The 18,964-nt window shown below is 39.9% G+C and overlaps 1 protein-coding gene across 2 annotated transcripts; it reads right to left on the bottom strand.

Annotated features, from left to right (window-relative positions):
- Positions 1-1,171: 1,171 nt before the first annotated feature.
- LOC148027160 (uncharacterized) lies at positions 1,172-5,364 on the bottom strand. 2 transcript variants are annotated; one of them, XM_087691705.1, is made up of 8 exons: positions 3,474-5,364; positions 2,811-3,038; positions 2,661-2,726; positions 2,516-2,584; positions 2,335-2,406; positions 1,983-2,210; positions 1,796-1,889; positions 1,172-1,658 (listed from the first exon to the last, which is right to left on the bottom strand). In XM_087691705.1, the coding sequence occupies exons 1-8, from the start codon at positions 4,686-4,688 to the stop codon at positions 1,621-1,623; spliced, it is 2,010 nt and encodes a 669-aa protein (XP_087547831.1). In that variant the 5' UTR covers positions 4,689-5,364; the 3' UTR covers positions 1,172-1,620. The 2 variants fall into 2 exon arrangements, with proteins under 2 accessions (XP_087547831.1, XP_087547830.1); XM_087691704.1 differs by having other exon boundaries at positions 1,796-1,892; positions 3,474-5,363.
- Positions 5,365-18,964: the final 13,600 nt, after the last annotated feature.

Below are 18,964 nucleotides of genomic sequence, written 5' to 3'. Positions count from 1 at the left end.
CAACTACCTCACCCAATGTCATGATCTCAAAAGTACTTGAAATTGCCTTAGATTCAAATAGGCATTTTGTTAGCTTACATATTTAACTTGTAATGGGTATCATATCGTGCATGAAAGTCAATTTATAATGCAATATGTGCATTGTCTCACAAGTTGACATGTCATTGCAATTAGCTTTTTGTTTATGTGATTAACAATCTGTACTTGTGTATGAAAATATTTTATTGCTTGAACTTTAGCCACGATAGGATTAGTCTACAATACATCTCAACATGGAAATGCTCCAAGTACTACATTTGCAAACTAGCTTAGGCCTTTGTGAATGACACAACATGTGTATTGCTTGTGGGCAATTGAAGAGTCATTTGTGAAAATGTCTTATTTGCTTCCAAGGGCCCCAAGATGGGAGTATCCTTGGCTACATCATAACCTATGTTGCAAAATTCCTCCAAGATACAACCAAACTGTTTTCCTAACAATGTGTGATGATCGCGGTTAGGTCTGTTGGCAATTTTCCATGAAGCTAAACCTTCAAACTGGCTGTCAGCCAGTGAGAAACTTCATGTTAGAAAAAGGTTTGTAGTTAATGTACAACTAGTTGATAAAAAACTACTAACCTGCAAGCATGGGTTAAGGAAACTGCCACTTTCTTTATGGTGGATTCACACAGCTGTGCCAAATAGCAACCAGATCTAATGTGTATTATAATTTAAAAGTCAAAATATTATCCAATTATTAGTAGTTGAAAATACTTGGGCCTTTTTTAAATTATGGAGCTCTATGACTCTCAACTACTAATCTGCAGGCATGGGTTAAAGAATCTACCACTTTCTTTATGGTGGATTCACACAGCTGTGCCAAATGGCAACCAGATCTAATGTGTTATAATTTAAAAGTCAAAATATTTTCCAATTATTAGTAGTTGAAAATACTTGGGCCTTTTTTTATTATGACTATATGACTCTCAACTCAGAGTTACTCGTGCCCTCAAATAACTAGCCACTAAATATCCACCAAGGAGAAAACCCCAACCCATGGACACAAGCCCACCCTTGTAGAGCTGATTGGTTAGGAGACTGGTGGTGAAGCTGCTTCGAAACAAGAGTGGTTGCTTTTGCTGACGTCCAATCAAGAAAAACATGAGCATGAAGAACTGCAAGATTTGGCAAAATGAGACAGCTACTGCTTTGAAGAATCTATGCATTTCAATTTGTAAAGAATGATTACAGTCAAGGCAGAAGCAACTCTACAATAGCAATCAAAGACCCATGTCTAATGTTGCACGGGTGAAAATGACAAAGGGCTGTTAGAAGTTAGGATTTTACAGGGGGATGCAGGTAGCAGGATACAGGAGCCATCAGTCCAGGCCAGTGTGGCAGCATGTGTGCCTTGTGTGTTGTAGCTGGCAGATAACCAATACCAGTGATGGGACGCTTAGGTAAACTCTATACACTGATGCAGAATGTTCAACCCTACCTCTAGGTATGTATGATGTTGTTTCCCTTGTATCACGAATACCAAAAGCAGAATATCATTGTATCCAAATCCATCATCCTTTGCAAACTCGTCACTTTGCTTCAGATGAATTGTCAATCACTAGATGGAGTCTGGCATCAAACTTCAAAGCTCCACCTTCATCTGCCCAGGATACAGCTGCCCTGTGATACAAGACAGAGTATAAGTTGAAAAGATACAGTCCACTAATAGCAAACCTGGAATGGATTATACATAGAAACAGACTGCAATGTAGGCAATACTCCATGCCCAATCACAGATTCTGAGGAAGAGTATTTACCTTGAACATTAGGAGATGAAAGTGGAGTTTGCCTGCCCTGAGCAAAACCCATCTGAACAATATTTTGCAACTCATTGTCCCAAGCCTGTGAAACCTGCTGAGATTAAACTCATTCACTTGTGTTAAAAGTAATATACCACAAAATATATGTCATTAACTCTGACAACACTACTATGGTGCACCTTACCTGTGCAACTGAATCTCCATATGCGTCCATAGAAGTTAAAGGATTGTTAATTGACCTCACTGTGGGTTCCGATGCAAGAGAGTGAACATCTATAGCAGCACATGAACCTCCTACTTGCAATAGAGTCTGTGATTGCTGTTGATGAGCTGGAGGGTAACAGTTTGTATTGGAGTTTGTGTTTTCAGGGGCAAAAACCAAAGTTTGGGAACTTGCTCTGGGCTGCATTATCTGCAATAAGCCGCCGTAATGTTCAGAACTTCAAATCAGCAATGTCAAGATGAAGCCTAAAGTAAAGCCAAATCATTGATAAATAGTGTGATGAAAGAAGATAAGACTTCCTTAAGAAACTTACCTCCCTTGCAAATAGGCTTTCAACGTTGAAGTCCAGCCTCGGGTTCACTGCAGCAAGCTTCATGGACAAGAACTGTAAACAAAACATCAAAAACACATGCTTATGTACTTTGATTGATGATATCCCTGGTATATATAAATGGAAGTGTATGTATTATTAAAAAAGCTTGAGCATATCGGACCTCCACTTGCCGTTGAAGAGACTGAACGTAATTGATTATCTCATCCAGCATTACAGCTTTGCCAGTTACCTGAAATATAACATGACTTAATAGCATGGAGTAATGCTCGCCACCAAGTGGTCTATACAATGCTTTACAAACTCACCTTGCTACAACCAGGGACTAAGTCTTGCAAAAACTTCATTCGTTCGCTGATCTTTTCTCTTCGGACCTTGTAGATCAGTTATAAAGATTGCGTTAGATGAGTCTATGTTAGCAGACAAAGAATAAACATAAGAACCAGAGTTGGCCTCACCCTTTCAGCTAGACTATGACTGTCTGTGGCCTGGCCTCTTCTTGCTCGCACGTGGATATAGTCTGGCTTTGGTGCCTCTGGAGGCTTTGAGTTTTCTTTCACTGACTTTGGTGTAGAATCATCCGAATTCCCACTCTGACTTTGCTCTATTTTTGGCTTTGATCCTTCACCATTGGCACCATCGCCACTTTTTGAACGTTTTGATTTGCCCTCGTCGTTTTCTGAATCCTGTGAAGCAAATAAAGGAATACTTAATGGCAGATACCACAATCTAGACGGGCTTGAACCCAAGCAGATGCAACTATCATGAAGGTATTTTCAGTTGAATCTACCACATCCTGAACACAGCACATTTAGCGACACAAACAAGACCTCAATTAGCATTTTAAGCGTGCAGAAACTTAAGCACAGTTAAACAAGCATAACCCATGTATGACCACCAATCAACTACTATACTGGAACCACAAGGTGGTTATATTTAACTATGCGCACCACCTTCCCATAAAATGCACTTTCAAAGTTGTTCAGAATGATTAAGAAGAAGACTCTGGCATTTAACAAAAATGCTTCACGTGATGAATCTAAACTCTTAATTTCAATTCAATTAGAGGAGACATGCATCCTCCACCAGTGAGAATGCACAGCCAATGAATTTGATTTTACCTGCACAGTTGCAGCAGCAGCAGCAGCAACAGTCTTTGATGATCTATCTTTGGATATTGCCCTTCTCTTCTGACCAGAATTTCCATTCATCCCTTGTGATGCAATCTCACAGCTGCCACCATTCCTTTCACAGCTCGAAGAAGCTTCTTGGCCCATGCTCTCATCAGATTCATTCACAGAAATGCATCGCTTCTGCACAGCATCACCACCATCTACCTGGGACGGAGAACAAGAAATCTTTTTCTCCAAGTTCGCTTTAGCATCCTCCAATAATACAGCACCTGATGCTTCTTGTACATGTGCAGAGTGCCGGTGGATCATTTCAGGCATTACATTATTGGGTTCTGTAGCAACAGCACATGCAACTGGGCTACTGGGTGCTGAGCATCTTGGTGTATTGTGACCACTGGACACTCTTGTCAGCTTGGCTTGGCTAGCCACAACTAATCTGTTGACAACCCTGCCTCCATCACCAGCTGAATTCTGAGCCAGCTCAGAGTAACCATGATTATTGAAAGAGGAAAATTTAGCAGCTCTCTCTGCAAAGCCAGGGTCTGTGGAAAAGTTGGCAAGGCAAGCCGACGATGCAAGATTCATAGTTTGTAGTGGCAACCCTCCTTCGCTGGGATCAACAGGGGCACCTGATGAGTTCAAAGAGCCCCAGCTGCTGTTCAAGAGCTTCTCCATATCCGACAATGGAGGAGAAGAGCCCACTAAAAAAGATCCTACCCCAGAAGCAACTGCTCTTTTGTCATTGCTTACTGCTGGTCTCATGGCTGCGACCTCTCTCAGGGATCTACCATCATGAAGCACTGCATGTCCCAATGGGTGGCCCACAAGTAGATTCCCACCAGTATGCGTCGCAGGGAACATGTACGGAAGCTTTCCATCCCAATTCATGCCTCCAAGTTCTGGAGAGTCTACAAACGCACGACTAGGGTTGCCATAGGCATCCATGCTGGCAAATGCAGGTAGCAATCCGCTTCCGTCTGCATAAACAAAAGAAGGATTAGGAGAGATCTTGATGGGTTTCTCAACGTGAGCTGTGGGGCTCCGCCACGGTTGTTGCGCTCCAAGCGGATGGGCGTCGAATTCCGGCACAGGGAAGCAAGATGCAGGATTGGGAGAAGTTAGGGAGGGGTGATCTACTGGATTGTGGAAAGGTCCCTGGTGGTTGCTGCTACTGTTATTGTTGTTAGGATCCAAAGAAGCCATGGCTTCTCCTTCTCCTCCTGTATGATGCAAGATGCTAGTTAATGTGCCCAGTCTCCTGTTTTTCCTTTCCTCTGCATTCTCTGCAACAAGAAGCCCTTGCTGGACATGTGATCTGCACCTTCTCTTTGTAGCTCTGTTCCAATTCACTGTGCTGAGAAAAGCCCCAGTTCCTCAGCAACTAGAAAAAACCCTACGACGTACTGCCCGCTCTCTGTCACCTCAAGGACTGATCTCTCTCTCTCTCTCTCACAGAGGAAAACCCTGTCTGCCTTTCAAATGCCACTTCATGCATCAGGTCCTTAGCTTAGAAGCTCCCGGCTTGCACAGTAGCACTCGGTCTGTGCGTGTGTCTCAGACTGTGTTGTGTCGGAGCGAGTGGACTAAAACCTTGGGGAGATTTGCACAGAGAGAGAGAGAGAGAGAGAGAGAGAGAGGAGCCTTCTTCTTCTTCTTCTTCTTCTTCTTCTTTTGGTGAATAGCGTTGAGGCTTGAAAAGGGGACGTTCTTGCAAAGGGAAAAGTCCTTGTCCTTGGATAGTTGAGGCCCAGAGAACACAACAGTGGTGTGTGTCTGCCGTTCAGCTGACATTCAACGGAATGCAAAGAGGGCAAGAAGCACAACATCAAACAACAGAAACAGACACGAGAGAGAGAGAGAGAGAGAGAGAGACTCTCTAGAAAAAATGACTTACGTTGAGATGGAGAGGGGGGGAGCCTAGGAAAAATCACAAACCTTCTCGGGTACACTCATCCAAAAGAAGCCACCCCAATTTGCCAATGAGATGAAGGGGGAGCTAGTTTACACGTTATGTATGTTATGTATGTGTGTGTATGCGTGCGCACACCTACACGTGCACGAGCGCATTCTACCTATGTTCGATCCTCAAAGACTAACCAAATCATGGTTTGCCTCACCCATATATGGGGTCTTGGCACCTTACAAAACTTTTTTAAGTTTCAAATTCTCCTTGGCCTACCTTCTTGGGCTATGCTCCCCTCAACTCTAGACCTGCCCACCATTGCTTCATAGAATGGGTTCAAATTGGCTCTAGAATATGGACCATTGCTTCATAGAATGGGTTCAAAGTGGCCTATCTGTTGCTTCATGGAATGGGTTCAAATTGACTCTAGAATTTGGACCTATGCATGGCTTCTTAAGAGGGGTTCAAATTGTGCTAGCTCCCCTCAACTCTATACATGCCTATTGCTTGATTGGATTCAAGTTGACTCTCAAGGATGTACATGCCCATTGGCTTCTTAAGATGGGTTTGAATTGGCTTCATATGCATGTCGAGGGCAAGCAAACTTCCATGTAGTAGACAAGGAAAGTTTTTGCCACTCTCAAGGCACATGACTTCTTCAACACAAATCACCCAATCATCACTTCAACAACAATTAGCAATGTCCTCATCAACCATCCCTTCAAGCCACTTGCCCACACTTTCTAGTCTAGCCTCATCTGAATCTGTTGGCCGGCCTTATGGCAAGTTTAGTCATATCCACAATAATATTTCTCAAAACCATCCAAGTTGGTCCCTTTGAATGAGGATTGTTGTGATGTGTCCATGTGCTATTGGGGAAAGGCTAGCCAAGAAGCCTTTTGAACTTCTTTTTTACTTCTTAAGGTGGTGGAATTCAAAGAAGCATTTGATGTGCTAATGTCCTCTTGGGAGAAAGCTAGTTGAGAAAGAACCAGTACTTTTTGCCTCATACAATCAATGTAATGCCTCTCAATGAGGCTCCAATCAATCATGTTGTCCAACCACAAGGAATAACCAAGCAACTTGTTTTGCACTTTTGGGACTAGTATCCAACCTTTCAATGAGCTCTTAAAAGGCATGTTGGCTTACTTAAGGCTTGTTTTTGAAATGCATCGAATGTGCCAAAATGTAGTTGTCAAAAATATTTCATAGAAGCCCTTACATGATAGTAAAGTGGTAATGTAGGAAAATGAGCAATTAGCGTGGGCACATGTAATATGAGAAACTTGATGTGTCGAATGACTTGTTATGCCCTTTAATGCATTATAATAAAGATGAGAATTAGAGAGATATGGATAGTATTTAATCATGGATTTCTTGAATGGTTGTCATGAGGGGCTTTTCAATGCTTAATGCTAGGGCACGTTTAATTGTATAACTCACCACATTATATGAAGAAATTCATAAAGCATAGCCTTAAATCCACATATTTGCACATCATATGTGCAAGTGCACTGAAGATAGCCTTATATCTACCCTTCCAGACCAAACAATGATTTGCATACAAGGTATCCTACTCACTTGAATAGCTTATTTAAGACACCACATAATAAGATCTAGCAATATGCATATTTTGCACCACCATGAGGCATCCAACATAGAGTGGGCCATGTGAGACATATTGTCGACGAGTAGAACCACAATGGGGTGTGCTTGTTGTGTAATGAATTGTGCAAGGTCTTGTATTTCTCCTAACCCATCCAAGCTACCTTCACCAAGATGGCATCATTTATGCCATCAAACAACCAACTCCAATTGAAGTTTCATGACTCTAGCAATGTTCATGTCCCTATGCCCACTTACAATACTTTGATTAGTGCATCTTACCTAAGTGCAACCGTTTAAGCTTGATAAGGTCCTACCGAAGTATCCCACTACCTAGACTATAATCAAAGTTTCATGTCATGAAGAAGTGTGGCTCAAATTTGTAATGCTTAACTTAACCAACATGTTTAATCTATCTAAAAGCAACTTATACCTTGGACTCTTTTCAAACGACATTTTGACAAAACTGTTGAAGGTGTTCGATTTCTTGAGTATGTGAAATGGACATATGTACTATGTGTTTCATAATATTGAAAGTTTACGCTTGAACTTAACCACTTCTATGTTTCACCATGTACTATTTAGTTGAGATGACAAATTGAAAATTGATATGTTCTCGTATTTTTGTAAGACTCTACAATTATGGCCCACAAATAGCTTGGGTGGGCTTCTATTACCTATTATTTTGCTACCTCATAGTTGCTATGCCACCATGTCATTTGTGGTTTCCTCTTTACTTTTCACCTCATTTGTGGTACAATTCAACAAAATCTTATCAATCTAGTACTTTTGCCAGCTAGAATAGAGCTATGTGTAGTCCAAATATGTCGACTATAAGCATGATGTAGCTATAGGTAATGTGAAAATGTCAAAAGTATGGACATGATGCCTTAATCAACAACATATTGATGGCTTCCAAGTTCTAGTTGTGCTCATAAGTTATTGCTGACATTTATGACAACAAATTGGTGAAAGTTGAAAGCAACTTGCCTCATGATGGTTATTTGATAATATTCATTCATGGCTTCTAAATGAACCTTGGATGGGTTTCCTAGTCATATTTATAGATGTGTTAAAAAGACTTCTCATTAAGATTTTCCCAACTTCTTTATTTATTTATTGGTTGAGGCTATCTTTTTATACATCATGTTTTTGGAGGGATGGAATAACTTGCAACCCACATAAAGTGTGTACCAACATTGAAAATGCACTTATAAAGTGTGTACCAACAATCAAATCAATTTATGGTGGCAATTTACTTGCATGCAAAATATGTTTATATAGAGGTTGTTTGGTCTATGCTATTTTGATTGAAGCAACAAGGTAGTGTACTAGCAAGAGATATGTCAACTATTTATTGGAATTTTTCATAGGCCTAGATTCTGTAACTATTTTCCATCCATCACCTAGCAACCTAAACTTGCATTCTATTGCTTTGTCCCAAGCATAATGTATTATCGTTTTATAGGTTTTATATGGAATTGCATGCTTTTATAATATGGATGTTTGTTTCACAAGTAAGAAGGTGGCTTACATAAAATATTTCTCAACACAAAAGTTTTCAATATTCTATCAAATGATGAAGGACACTCATAATATAAGGATGCCCATAGTATCCTACTTGTGTATGTGAATTCAAGCCTTTCTTGTAAGAAGGTTATGGAACCAATAACCTACAAAACTACTTCATGGTAGAGCATTGGTTGAGATTTGCACTTTCTTGGGACATAGTTATATTTCATATCCACACCATAGGCCAAGATGGTCTAAAACAAATCATGTCACAATTCCCTTACAATGAGGCACCAAGATCCTAAAACAAGGAGGTAATCTTATATAGGATATAAGATATAAGATATAAGATATATTTTATAGTTGGGAAAATCGAACTATGAAAGAGACCATAAGATCACATCACTCTATAGGTAAAGAGGAGACTATTATGGTCATTGTAATATCACTATCATATGGTACTTTTAGTTCTTCAAAGACGTTAACTATCATTTAAAATGATAGTAAATTTCTATTCCATTTGATAAGTCAAGGAGCTCTTACTATTTACTTACAATGAAAGAATGTGAATACCACAATTGAAATGATTAAAAAATCCCACCTTTAGAGATGATGGGACTATGTTATCAAAGGACATGATTACCTATAGTTGGTGGAGGGGCCTATTAATGTCCAATTAGCATCAAGGTCATGACATGTGTACTAAAAGTCCAGTCATAATAACCTTTTGCAACCTTATCTTTCATGCTAAACCTGGACAAGCCTTTATCGTCATGTTAATTGAAACCTTATGCAAGGGTGCTATTGGTGTCATCAAAGTCACCATCTCCAACCTATCTTGACTAGACTATTTTTCGATTTTATTGTTAATCTTTTTAGTAAGGTCAAGTTTATGCGATTAAGTAACTCTAAACCAATTTATAGCAAGATCCCATCATGTTCACGTGGAGGAATTAGAATCAGATTATGAGTTTTTAAAGTGTCATTTGTAATTGTAACATTCCCAAGATAGCTTTCACAAACATTTGAATGTTTGAAAGGACTTGATTTGCAAGAAAATATTGTTACCATATACAAACTAATAAAGTTATAGTGTGATTTGGAAGTAAGATAGGAGCATGCCCATGGTTTGGAGAGTCTTGTCACACATGGAGGCTCTATGTTACTTCTAAGTACAAATTTGATTGCATAATGTTTAATGCAAGTAATTAAATCCAACAATTCAAGAAGTGTAATGGGTCTCCTTAAGGATTAAAATATTGACTAGTTGGGCTCAATGGGATCAATTCCATCCTTGCAACCACCTTAGAGAAACACTCATCCAACTCCGAGGTTTCGTTGCTAAATTTTTTCTAAGATGTTGTCATTCTATAACTAAAGTGCCTACGTGAAAATCTAAATCTTTCTTTTATTGGTTTCTTAGCCATGCTCATGAACCATCCCATCTAAGCTTACTAATAACCCTAATCCATCACTATCAATCAAACTCCAAACAATCTATGTAAATCATCACTTTCATGTTAAAGAAACCTTGTCTTCTCAAATTTGTAGGTTGGCAAGTGCAAACTCTGTACTCAAACCCCCATCCCAACTTGAATTTGACATCACACTCACTCAACAAACCTCAATCATAGACAGTAAACCTAGGGTAAGAGAAGCAACTGTGTAAAATAAAAGACAATGCTTTTGACAAATGTGTTATGTGGTTCATTTAATGTGCTCATTTTCTTTACTTCATTCTGTTGCAATAAGGAGAAATGTAAACATGTTGGCATATCTATAACTTGATTAGCTATAGAAACATCACCATGATGCTTAAGAATAGTAACACATTTTTGACAATTTCCATGTTGACATATGAGAGCATAATTTGCCATAATCTTTAAACATATTGTCACATATATAGAGGAGATGCAAACCATCTTGTACAACCATATGTTATTGGCCCTCTTACCCTAAACCCTCTCATATTATCTCAAAAAAATACAAATTATAGTAGAAAATGTCCAATAGTGCCATCTTTTTAGCAAAATGTAAAGTTGTTGGAGTCATCCTAATCTTGCTCACTAGTTTTGTACTAAAAAGGTTGATCTCTATTGGTTCTCCTCTAATGGGCCCAAAGTTCCAATTCACTATTTGATCAGTTACCACTTTTTTTCATAGTGAGTGATCATCCTAATCCTTTGAAGAGTGTGGACCAAATACTTTGCCAAATTAGCCTCCCCCTCATAGATAAGTTATTACTAGCAATATATTTGCTCAAGTGCTATTAGCTATTAGCAACAACATGATATAATTGAGGATAATCCAATCCATTAAACCCAAACATACAATGCTTCAATTACTAATCACATGTTTGGACTGAGATCCTTCTTCTTTGTGGAAGCCAGTAGCATCCATCTATATACAAGCTAACCTACTAAGTTAATTTATGACATTCTAAGTCTCTACCCTAGAATGTGCATATATAAGCTTCAAGCCTAAGTTTGACAACTTTTATAGGTCAAGGGAAAAGCATGTTCTGAAAATATTCGCATATCAAATGGCATATTGACTTGGTATAGTTCTAAAGTCTTGTATGCAATATATGTGAGAAATAAGTAACTTGTATCAAACAAGTGTGCATTGGGAGTGTAATGGAGCATTGTCCTTTTGTTTCCTAGAACTACATTAATTTCAAAAAGCAAGTACTACACTTTCTCTCCTTAGAGGTATATTTTCACTCTCAATTCACTATGTCACTATACTATTATACAAGTGAATGCCTTAACAAGCAATGCTATTTAAACAAGGCGATATCATCACAGGGGCTTACATAAGTGAAGGGTTTCGAATAAGTGCTTACTACATCAATGGGCATTGGAGGATAGGACAAAGATAGTCATAGAGCATTCTAGCTAGGAGTACAAGTTTTAGAAGAATTTTCATGTACATGACTCCAATATCCTAGCCACCATAATAAATGCACATATCTACAATGTCCTTAAGGTATCTCATGATACCCTTCATGGTGTCCCAACATTGCCCTCCAAGTGTCTCCATATAATGAGCCACAACTCCCACTGCAAATGCTATGTTAGATCTAGTGGTGGCTATCATGGCATACATCAAGCTGTCCACCACGAATGCATATGGGATCTTAGCCGTCTCACTCTTTCTTATCATATGACTAGGGAAAATGTGCTTGACTAAGATTTACATGAGAAGGTAATGGGCAACCAATAGGCTTACCATCTTGCATATGGAACCACTCAAGTACTTTATGAATGTACTCCTTCTGTGAGACAAGTAGAGGAGTCCTTAAGAGTGATTGCACGTTATGTGCATACCAAATATATTAGAGACATACCCCATGTCCATCATCTCAAAGCTCTTCTTGAGATGAGTCTTCAAAGTATCTAAACAACATGAGCACTCCAAGCAATCGGTATGTCATCAAATATATCACTAAAATGATAATGTTATCATCACAAGCCTTCTTTGTGCAAAGTCATGAATCCATATCACTATGGGAGTAACCTTGTTAATGTATAAAACATTAAACTTATGATACCATTCCCTAGGTGCATGCTTAAGTCCATATGGACTCTTCCCTCAACTTGCACACTAAGTGTTCCTTGCCCTTTTCCTCAAAGCTCTTAAGAACTGTATATAGATATCCTCATGCAAGTCCTTATGAAGAAAAGCCATTTTCACATCCATCTAATACAAGTCCAAATTCATCTATACAATTAAGGCTAACACCAAGCGTAGAGTAGTAATCTTGACCATAGAAGAGAATATCTCATCAAAATCACCTCCCTTCTCTTGCTTAAAACCATTAACAACTTATTTGGCCTTATATGCCAACTTAGGATGAGCAAGGGTACTTTTCAACTTGTACACCCACTTTGCATAGCAATGCATGTTTCCCATTAGGCAAAGGAACCAAATCCCATGTGTAATTTTTATACAATGAATCATAAACTTCATGGCTCTCTCCCAAGAGTGATTATCACCTCTATGCATAGGCTCCTCATAAGTGAGAGGCTCACTAGCATCTATTACCATGACATAGTGTATAGAGGGCTCAAAGTGATTAGGAGGATGTGAGACTCTAGTGGAGCATCTCAAGATTGGCTCTAAGGCCTATATGGCATGTCCTCTCTATCTAACATCATGATCTTACACAACAAGTGGATCTTGGGCCTTTGCATCATCAACTACTTCAATAGGCTATCCAACTAGGACTGGCATGGATTGTAATAGGAGGCTCTTCTTGAAAAATCACCTTGCATATCTCAACTACTAGCTCAAGTTGCTTTTGTATCTTATCCTAATGAAACATGACATCATGGTGGCTGCTAATAACCTTACCAACATGTGGATCCCAAATCCAGTTGCCCATCTCACTTGCATTACCATTTTCAAGAGAGATTTATTTAACCGGACTTTGGATCCAACTTATTGCGCTTGACATTGGGAATATAGTAAAAAGCCTTGCATCCAAAGACTCTCAAATGAGCATATGAGAAAGGTTTGCTAGACCATACCTCCTCAGCAAGTTGACCATTTAGAGCACTACATGGGGATCTATTAATCAAATGAATTGCAGTAGTAACTACCTTAGCTCAAAAGTACTATGGTAAGCCTGCCTGCCTAACTAAGCATACTAAGATGAGGAATCTTTCTTGAATAGTCCTATTCGTGCACTTTTTGCAACACCATTCTAGGGTAGGTGTATGGGGCACTCAACTAATGTTTAATATTTCTCTCATCACAAAACTACTCGAAAGCCTGGAGACGTATTCACCCCCATTGTTAGTGTTCAAAGATGAGAGTGAGAGAGACATGGAAAACTCCATATCCATGAGCCTTTAGGCTCTCATTGTGTTTTCTTTATTATGCAGAATAATACTAAACCACACAATACAATGTAAAGTAAACTAGACTGACTAGACTAACTAACTCTAGTCAAGTCACTAACTAACTACTAACCCGACTTATTTAATGTAGTCACATGGAGACAGCTGTACACAGTAGTTGTCACAGATGTCGGTTACACACCAAGACAAACTGACGGGTGGAGCTTGATTTCTAACACTCCCCCTCAAACTCAAACCAAAAACTCAAACCATTTGCATCACTCCAAGTAGTTGTCTAAAGTGAATGAACTTATCTTTACCAAGTGATTTGGTAAAGATGTCTGCTGCCTAGTCTTTAGTCTTCACATGCTCCAAGTCAATTTGATCTGCTAAAACCATTTCCCTGATGAAATGGTAGTGAACCTCAATGTGTTTCAATCTCGCATGATAAATAGGATTACTTGCTAACATGACACTACTTAAATTATCACAGTACAGCCTTACTTTGTTGTCCAAGTGTATTCCCAAGTCATTCAACAACTTCTGTAACCACATAGCTTCACAGGCCGCTAAGGCTGCACCACAATACTCTGCTTCTGTACTGGACAATGCAACTATAGGCTATTTATTACTCTGCCAACTGATCATGCTACTATCCAATCCAAATGCATAGCCGCTGGTTGACCTCCTGTCATAAGTGCAACCAGCCCAGTCAGCATCAGTATACCCCATCAAGTTAAGGGGTTTCCCATATGCATAAAATAGCCCATGATCTATGGTACTCTTTACATATCTCAGAATTCTCCTGATTGCATCCAAGTGTCGTTTGCAAGGCTTTTGCATGAACTGACTGATCAGCCCCACAGCATAACTCAAGTCAGGTCTAGTGATCGTGAGATAGATCAAGTTGCCTACCATCTGTCTGTACATGGTAACATTCTCAATCTCTGTCCCAACATCAATCTACAGCTTGACATTCTGCTCTAAAGGCATATCCATAGGCTTGCAATCGGCCATACCATATTTCTGTAACATGTCCTGAGCATACTGCTTCTGTAGCAGCCATATGCCTTGAGGTGTAGAGGCAACCTCAATCCCCAAAAAATATTTCAGCTCTCCTAGGTCCTTGACCTTAAACTCAATCTGTAAACATATCTTTACTTCAGCAATCCCGCTTTCATCATCTCTTGTAATGATTAAGTCATCAACATAGACAACTAAGAATACATAACCACGATCTATCTTCTTCACAAACAAACTATGATCAGCATCACCCAATCGAAAACCATGTTGCTGCAAATAACTGTTGATGTGAGCATTCCATGCTCTAGGTGCCTATTTCAGCCCATATAATGCCTTTTTCAGCCGGCATACATGTGCTGGAAATTCTGGATGCACATAGCCTTCAGGCTATTCCATGTAAACCTCTTCCTGTGACTCTCCATTCAGAAAGGCATTCTTTACGTCCATCTGTCATAGTTTCCAACCTCTAGCTACTGCCAAAGCAATCACAGTTCTAACTGTAGCCATCTTGCTACAGGGTTGAAAGTCTCCTCATAATCAAGACCATACTGTTGCGCATACCCTTTTGCAACTAGCCTGGCCTTGTATCTTTCCAATGATCCATTTGATTTACATTTTACCTTATACACCCACTTGCAGCCAATAGGTGTTTTGCCCTCAGGCAACTATACCAAATCCCATGTGCTATTTTCAGCCAAAGCTGAATATTCCTCATCCATAGCAGCACGCCAATCCTCATCTGCAACTGCCTCATCAAACTTACTTGGTTCTCTAAAACCTGTTACTTTCGTCATATAAGCATAATGACGGGCTGAATATCCAGTGTAAGTGTATCTATCAACAGGTCATCTGACCCTCTCTGATCTCTTGAGCTGTGGCTCATTATGAGCTTGCCTCTCATGAGGCGGCACATAACGACTCTGCCTAGCACCTGGCGTCATAACAGATGGAATTCCAATTCACTGTCTAAGCTGTCACTGCTAGATGACTCATAACCTGTAGTGAGTGGACCTGTTACATCTTCAAAAGACTTTTCTTTTCCCTTATCTGTTCTCCCCCTCACTGACATATCCGTGTCAGTGGATGCAGTAGTGTGACTACGCAATCGTCCTGTCCAAGGACTCACTGTAGATGATACATCACCTATTGGACCACTCATGGAAGTACTCTCTGTAGGAGTATTTTCAGCATGACTCATACTGGGTGAGCCATCAGTAGGCACTGCAACAGGATTCCCATACCAGGATGCTAACTCATCAAATACCACATCTTTGCTTATGAGTGTCTCATGCGTAGAAGGTACATAACACTTATAAGCTTTCCGTTCCTGTGAATATCCCACAAACACACTCTTCACTGCCTTAGGATCCAATTTCTTCCTCTTTTCATCTGGTATATACACATATGCAATGCTGCCAAATACCTTCAAGTGCCAAATATCAGGTTTATGACCATACAGCCTCTCATATGGAGTGACATCATGAATCCCTGTTGTAGGGGTTCGATTCAGTACATAGACAATAGTTATCACTGCTTCAGCCCAATAACCATTTGGTAGACATTTCTCATTCAGCATAGCTCTAGCTGATTCCATCAGGACCTTGTTTTTCCTCTTTGCAACATCGTTTTGCTGCAGTGTATAGTTGCAAGTAAGCTGTCTTCTAATCCCATATTTAGCAAGATACCTGTCAAAGTAATTAGAGACATATTCACCTCCTCCATCTGATCTCAAATAGGATATGTAGCAGCCCACCAACTCATTTTCTGCATGCTTCTTGAAGTCTTTGAATGCATCAAACACATCATCTTTATGCTTCAAAACATAAAGCCAAGTGTACCTGTTGAAATCATCAATAAACGAGACATAATACCATGCACCTCCAAACGAAGCATTATGTGAAGGACCCCAGACATCAGAGTGCACCAACTGTAAAGGCCTAGTGCTGTTTTTTACATGTCTCATGAAAGGAAACCATGCCTGCTTCCCAAACGGACATGCAGGGCATACATGACCAAAGTCATTATACTTGAATTTAGGTAATCCAAGTACTACTTCCTTCTGCTGCATAGATTTCAGTTTTTGTACATTGACATTTCCAATTCGCTTATGCCAAATCTCTACATCCTGAATGGCACTCTCATCATGAGTAAACATGGCTGCCTTAAGTCCCGGAATGGTCGCATCCAATGTAAACATCCTGCCATCCCTTCTGCCCTTGGCAATTAACTTGCAGCCATTTCCATACTCCTCAATGAAACATCCATCTTTGTTAAATCTCACTTGCAGATTCTGTTCTACCATTTGACCCACAGACAAAAGTCTTTGTTATGGTCGATACATGTAATACATCATGCAGGCCTTTCTTCTTGCCATCGGGCATCATGAGAGGAACAATCCCTTTATGCTTTATGTCATGTTGGGTGTCATCCCCAGTACAAACATGACCATGTGTACCTGCAACCATCTCATCAAACCACTCTCCATGCGGTGTCATGTGGTTTGATGCTCCAGAGTCAATGTGCCATCTATCGTCTCTATTATGTCTCGATGCATTTTTGGATACATGCTGCATGGCAAAGAGTCTATCAACTTGCTCATCACGAGCACCACTAGAAGATGCATAGTGCCCATGTTGTCTGCCCTTTGCCTTCATATCTCCTTGCTTCTTGTAGCAATCCTTTGCAATATGCCCATACCTGCCACAATAATGGCAATCCTTGTCCCTGTTGGACTGATCAGATGACTGCCATGAACTAGATCCACCACCTCTACCTCGGGGTGATCTCCCCCTGCCTCTAAACCCGCCAGATCCACACTGGCCTTGTGTATTTGCACTATGCCAATTATCCTGCTGCTGCTGCTGTCCATAAGCATTACGAGTGTCACCACGTCCTCGAAATGAACCACGACCTCTAAATCCTCTGCCACACTGGCTAGAGTATAACATAGTGTCTCTACTCTGAGATACACTGGAACCTGTATTTAAACCAAGTTTGACCTCCTCATGCAGCAACAAAGCAACTAGCTCTTCCCAGGTAGGGGGCTCTTCTCTAGTAGAATTGGATGTGTCAAAAGCTTTGTACTCTTTCCCTAATCCATTCAAGGCAACATCAATCATATCATCTTCTGATACACTTGAGCCAATGGTAGCAAGTTGATCAACTATGGTCTTAATCTCTGTGGTATACACCTGGATGCTCCTGCCATTCCTAAACATGTTGTTGAACTGCTGTTTCAACTGGATCTTTCGTGCATGTGTCATGGTTCCCATAATTTTTCATCAATATGTCCCAAGAATCCTTGGGAGTCTCGCATCCAGTGATTTGAATTACCATAGCATCATATATACATAGAGAAAACCAATGCAGCACCTTGCATGCTCTCTCATTCCATAGCCTATGAAATCTTTTCTGTTCATTAGTTGGATTCGTTGCAGGCAACTCAGGAGTAGCCTCATCTCCTGTAAATAGATCCCAATAACCCCTGCCAACTAGAAAGTTCTTCATTCTAAATTTCCATAATGCAAAGTTCTTGTTGTCTAACTTCTCTCCAACTATATGAGTGATATTATCAGTCCCATGTGCATTAGCCATGATGCAATAGACTGTCTGATGTTTAACTACCTGCAAACCAATAAGTATGACTGACCAATTTCAGTCCACAACAGTTTATGATAGTTTTCTGCAACTAATTGCAGTAAAAAACCAGGGTATTTCAGCCCACTGATAACCCAAAAAGGTCCCAAAACAAATTGTCTAACCCGTAGGTAAAACAGTCAATACATATGCTATGTATTTGCTTCAGTTTAAACTCTTGCAACCTCACTGCCAGGGACCAAAGATGCAGTTTGAAAACTGTAGACTGTGTATAACTAGCAACAATTTCAAGTCCAAAAACAACATGCATACATGTCATACATGTCTCAGAACTTCCCAGATAGCTACTAGTACATGTGTCAAGCCATACATAGGTATAGAAGCACAAAACAGTGCATAACCAGCAAGTACAAGTGTCAACTAATTTGGTTGCAGGTTGTAGTCAACCAAAAATCAGCATAACAAGATTTAAGCAGCTCCAAAATGTCTTCAAATCATGTCATACATTTGTTCCGGTGTGACAGAGTCAATACATGACTATGCGGGTAACTCTAGGCTTCCTGCCTTCAATGAGCCAAGTCATACATTGCATTTACAGTCTATATTCAGCCAAGAAGATGAACTTGCATTTGCTTCAGCTCCAAAACTTCAGCATTCAGTAATATCCAAATCTCTCTTTGATCCTCTAAGAACTCAGCATGCATATGTCACCTCATGTAGATGATAGGTGCCCAAGGTAGCATGTAATGCTTCAGTGGAAAGTGATGCTTGTTGTCCACTATTTAATGACAATTTCTAGCATGTCAATGGCTTTCATATCTGAGTATTGTGAGCAAAAAATCTCAGCTCCAAGACATTAGATCCAATGTATACATGCTTTGACACATTCTTGTGCTTTAATGATGCCTTTTTGAGTGTAACACAAAGCTCCTGTATGTCAATAATGACCGAATGCATGCTGTCCATTCATTTTCTCAGCAGTTCAGAACTGATTA

The sequence above is a fragment of the Lygodium microphyllum genome, chromosome 13 (genome assembly GCF_053477565.2).
Source record: "Lygodium microphyllum isolate KBCC chromosome 13, Lygodium_microphyllum_v1.1.10, whole genome shotgun sequence".
NCBI classification, from domain to species: Eukaryota; Viridiplantae; Streptophyta; class Polypodiopsida; order Schizaeales; family Lygodiaceae; genus Lygodium; species Lygodium microphyllum.
This window is presented reverse-complemented; position numbering and strand designations above follow the sequence as displayed.

What these genes read in the sequence shown, in the direction of transcription:
- LOC148027160 (XM_087691704.1), bottom strand. Translation starts at nt 4,688, where the DNA reads ATGGCTTCTTTGGATCCTAACAACAATAACAGTAGCAGCAACCACCAG. An exon ending in ATGGAGATTCAGTTGCACAG is followed by an intron (nt 1,893 to 1,982) that starts GTAAGGTGCACC and finishes GTTTAATCTCAG; the next exon opens with CAGGTTTCACAGGCTTGGGA. An exon ending in TTCATCTCCTAATGTTCAAG is followed by an intron (nt 1,659 to 1,795) that starts GTAAATACTCTT and finishes CTTGTATCACAG; the next exon opens with GGCAGCTGTATCCTGGGCAG.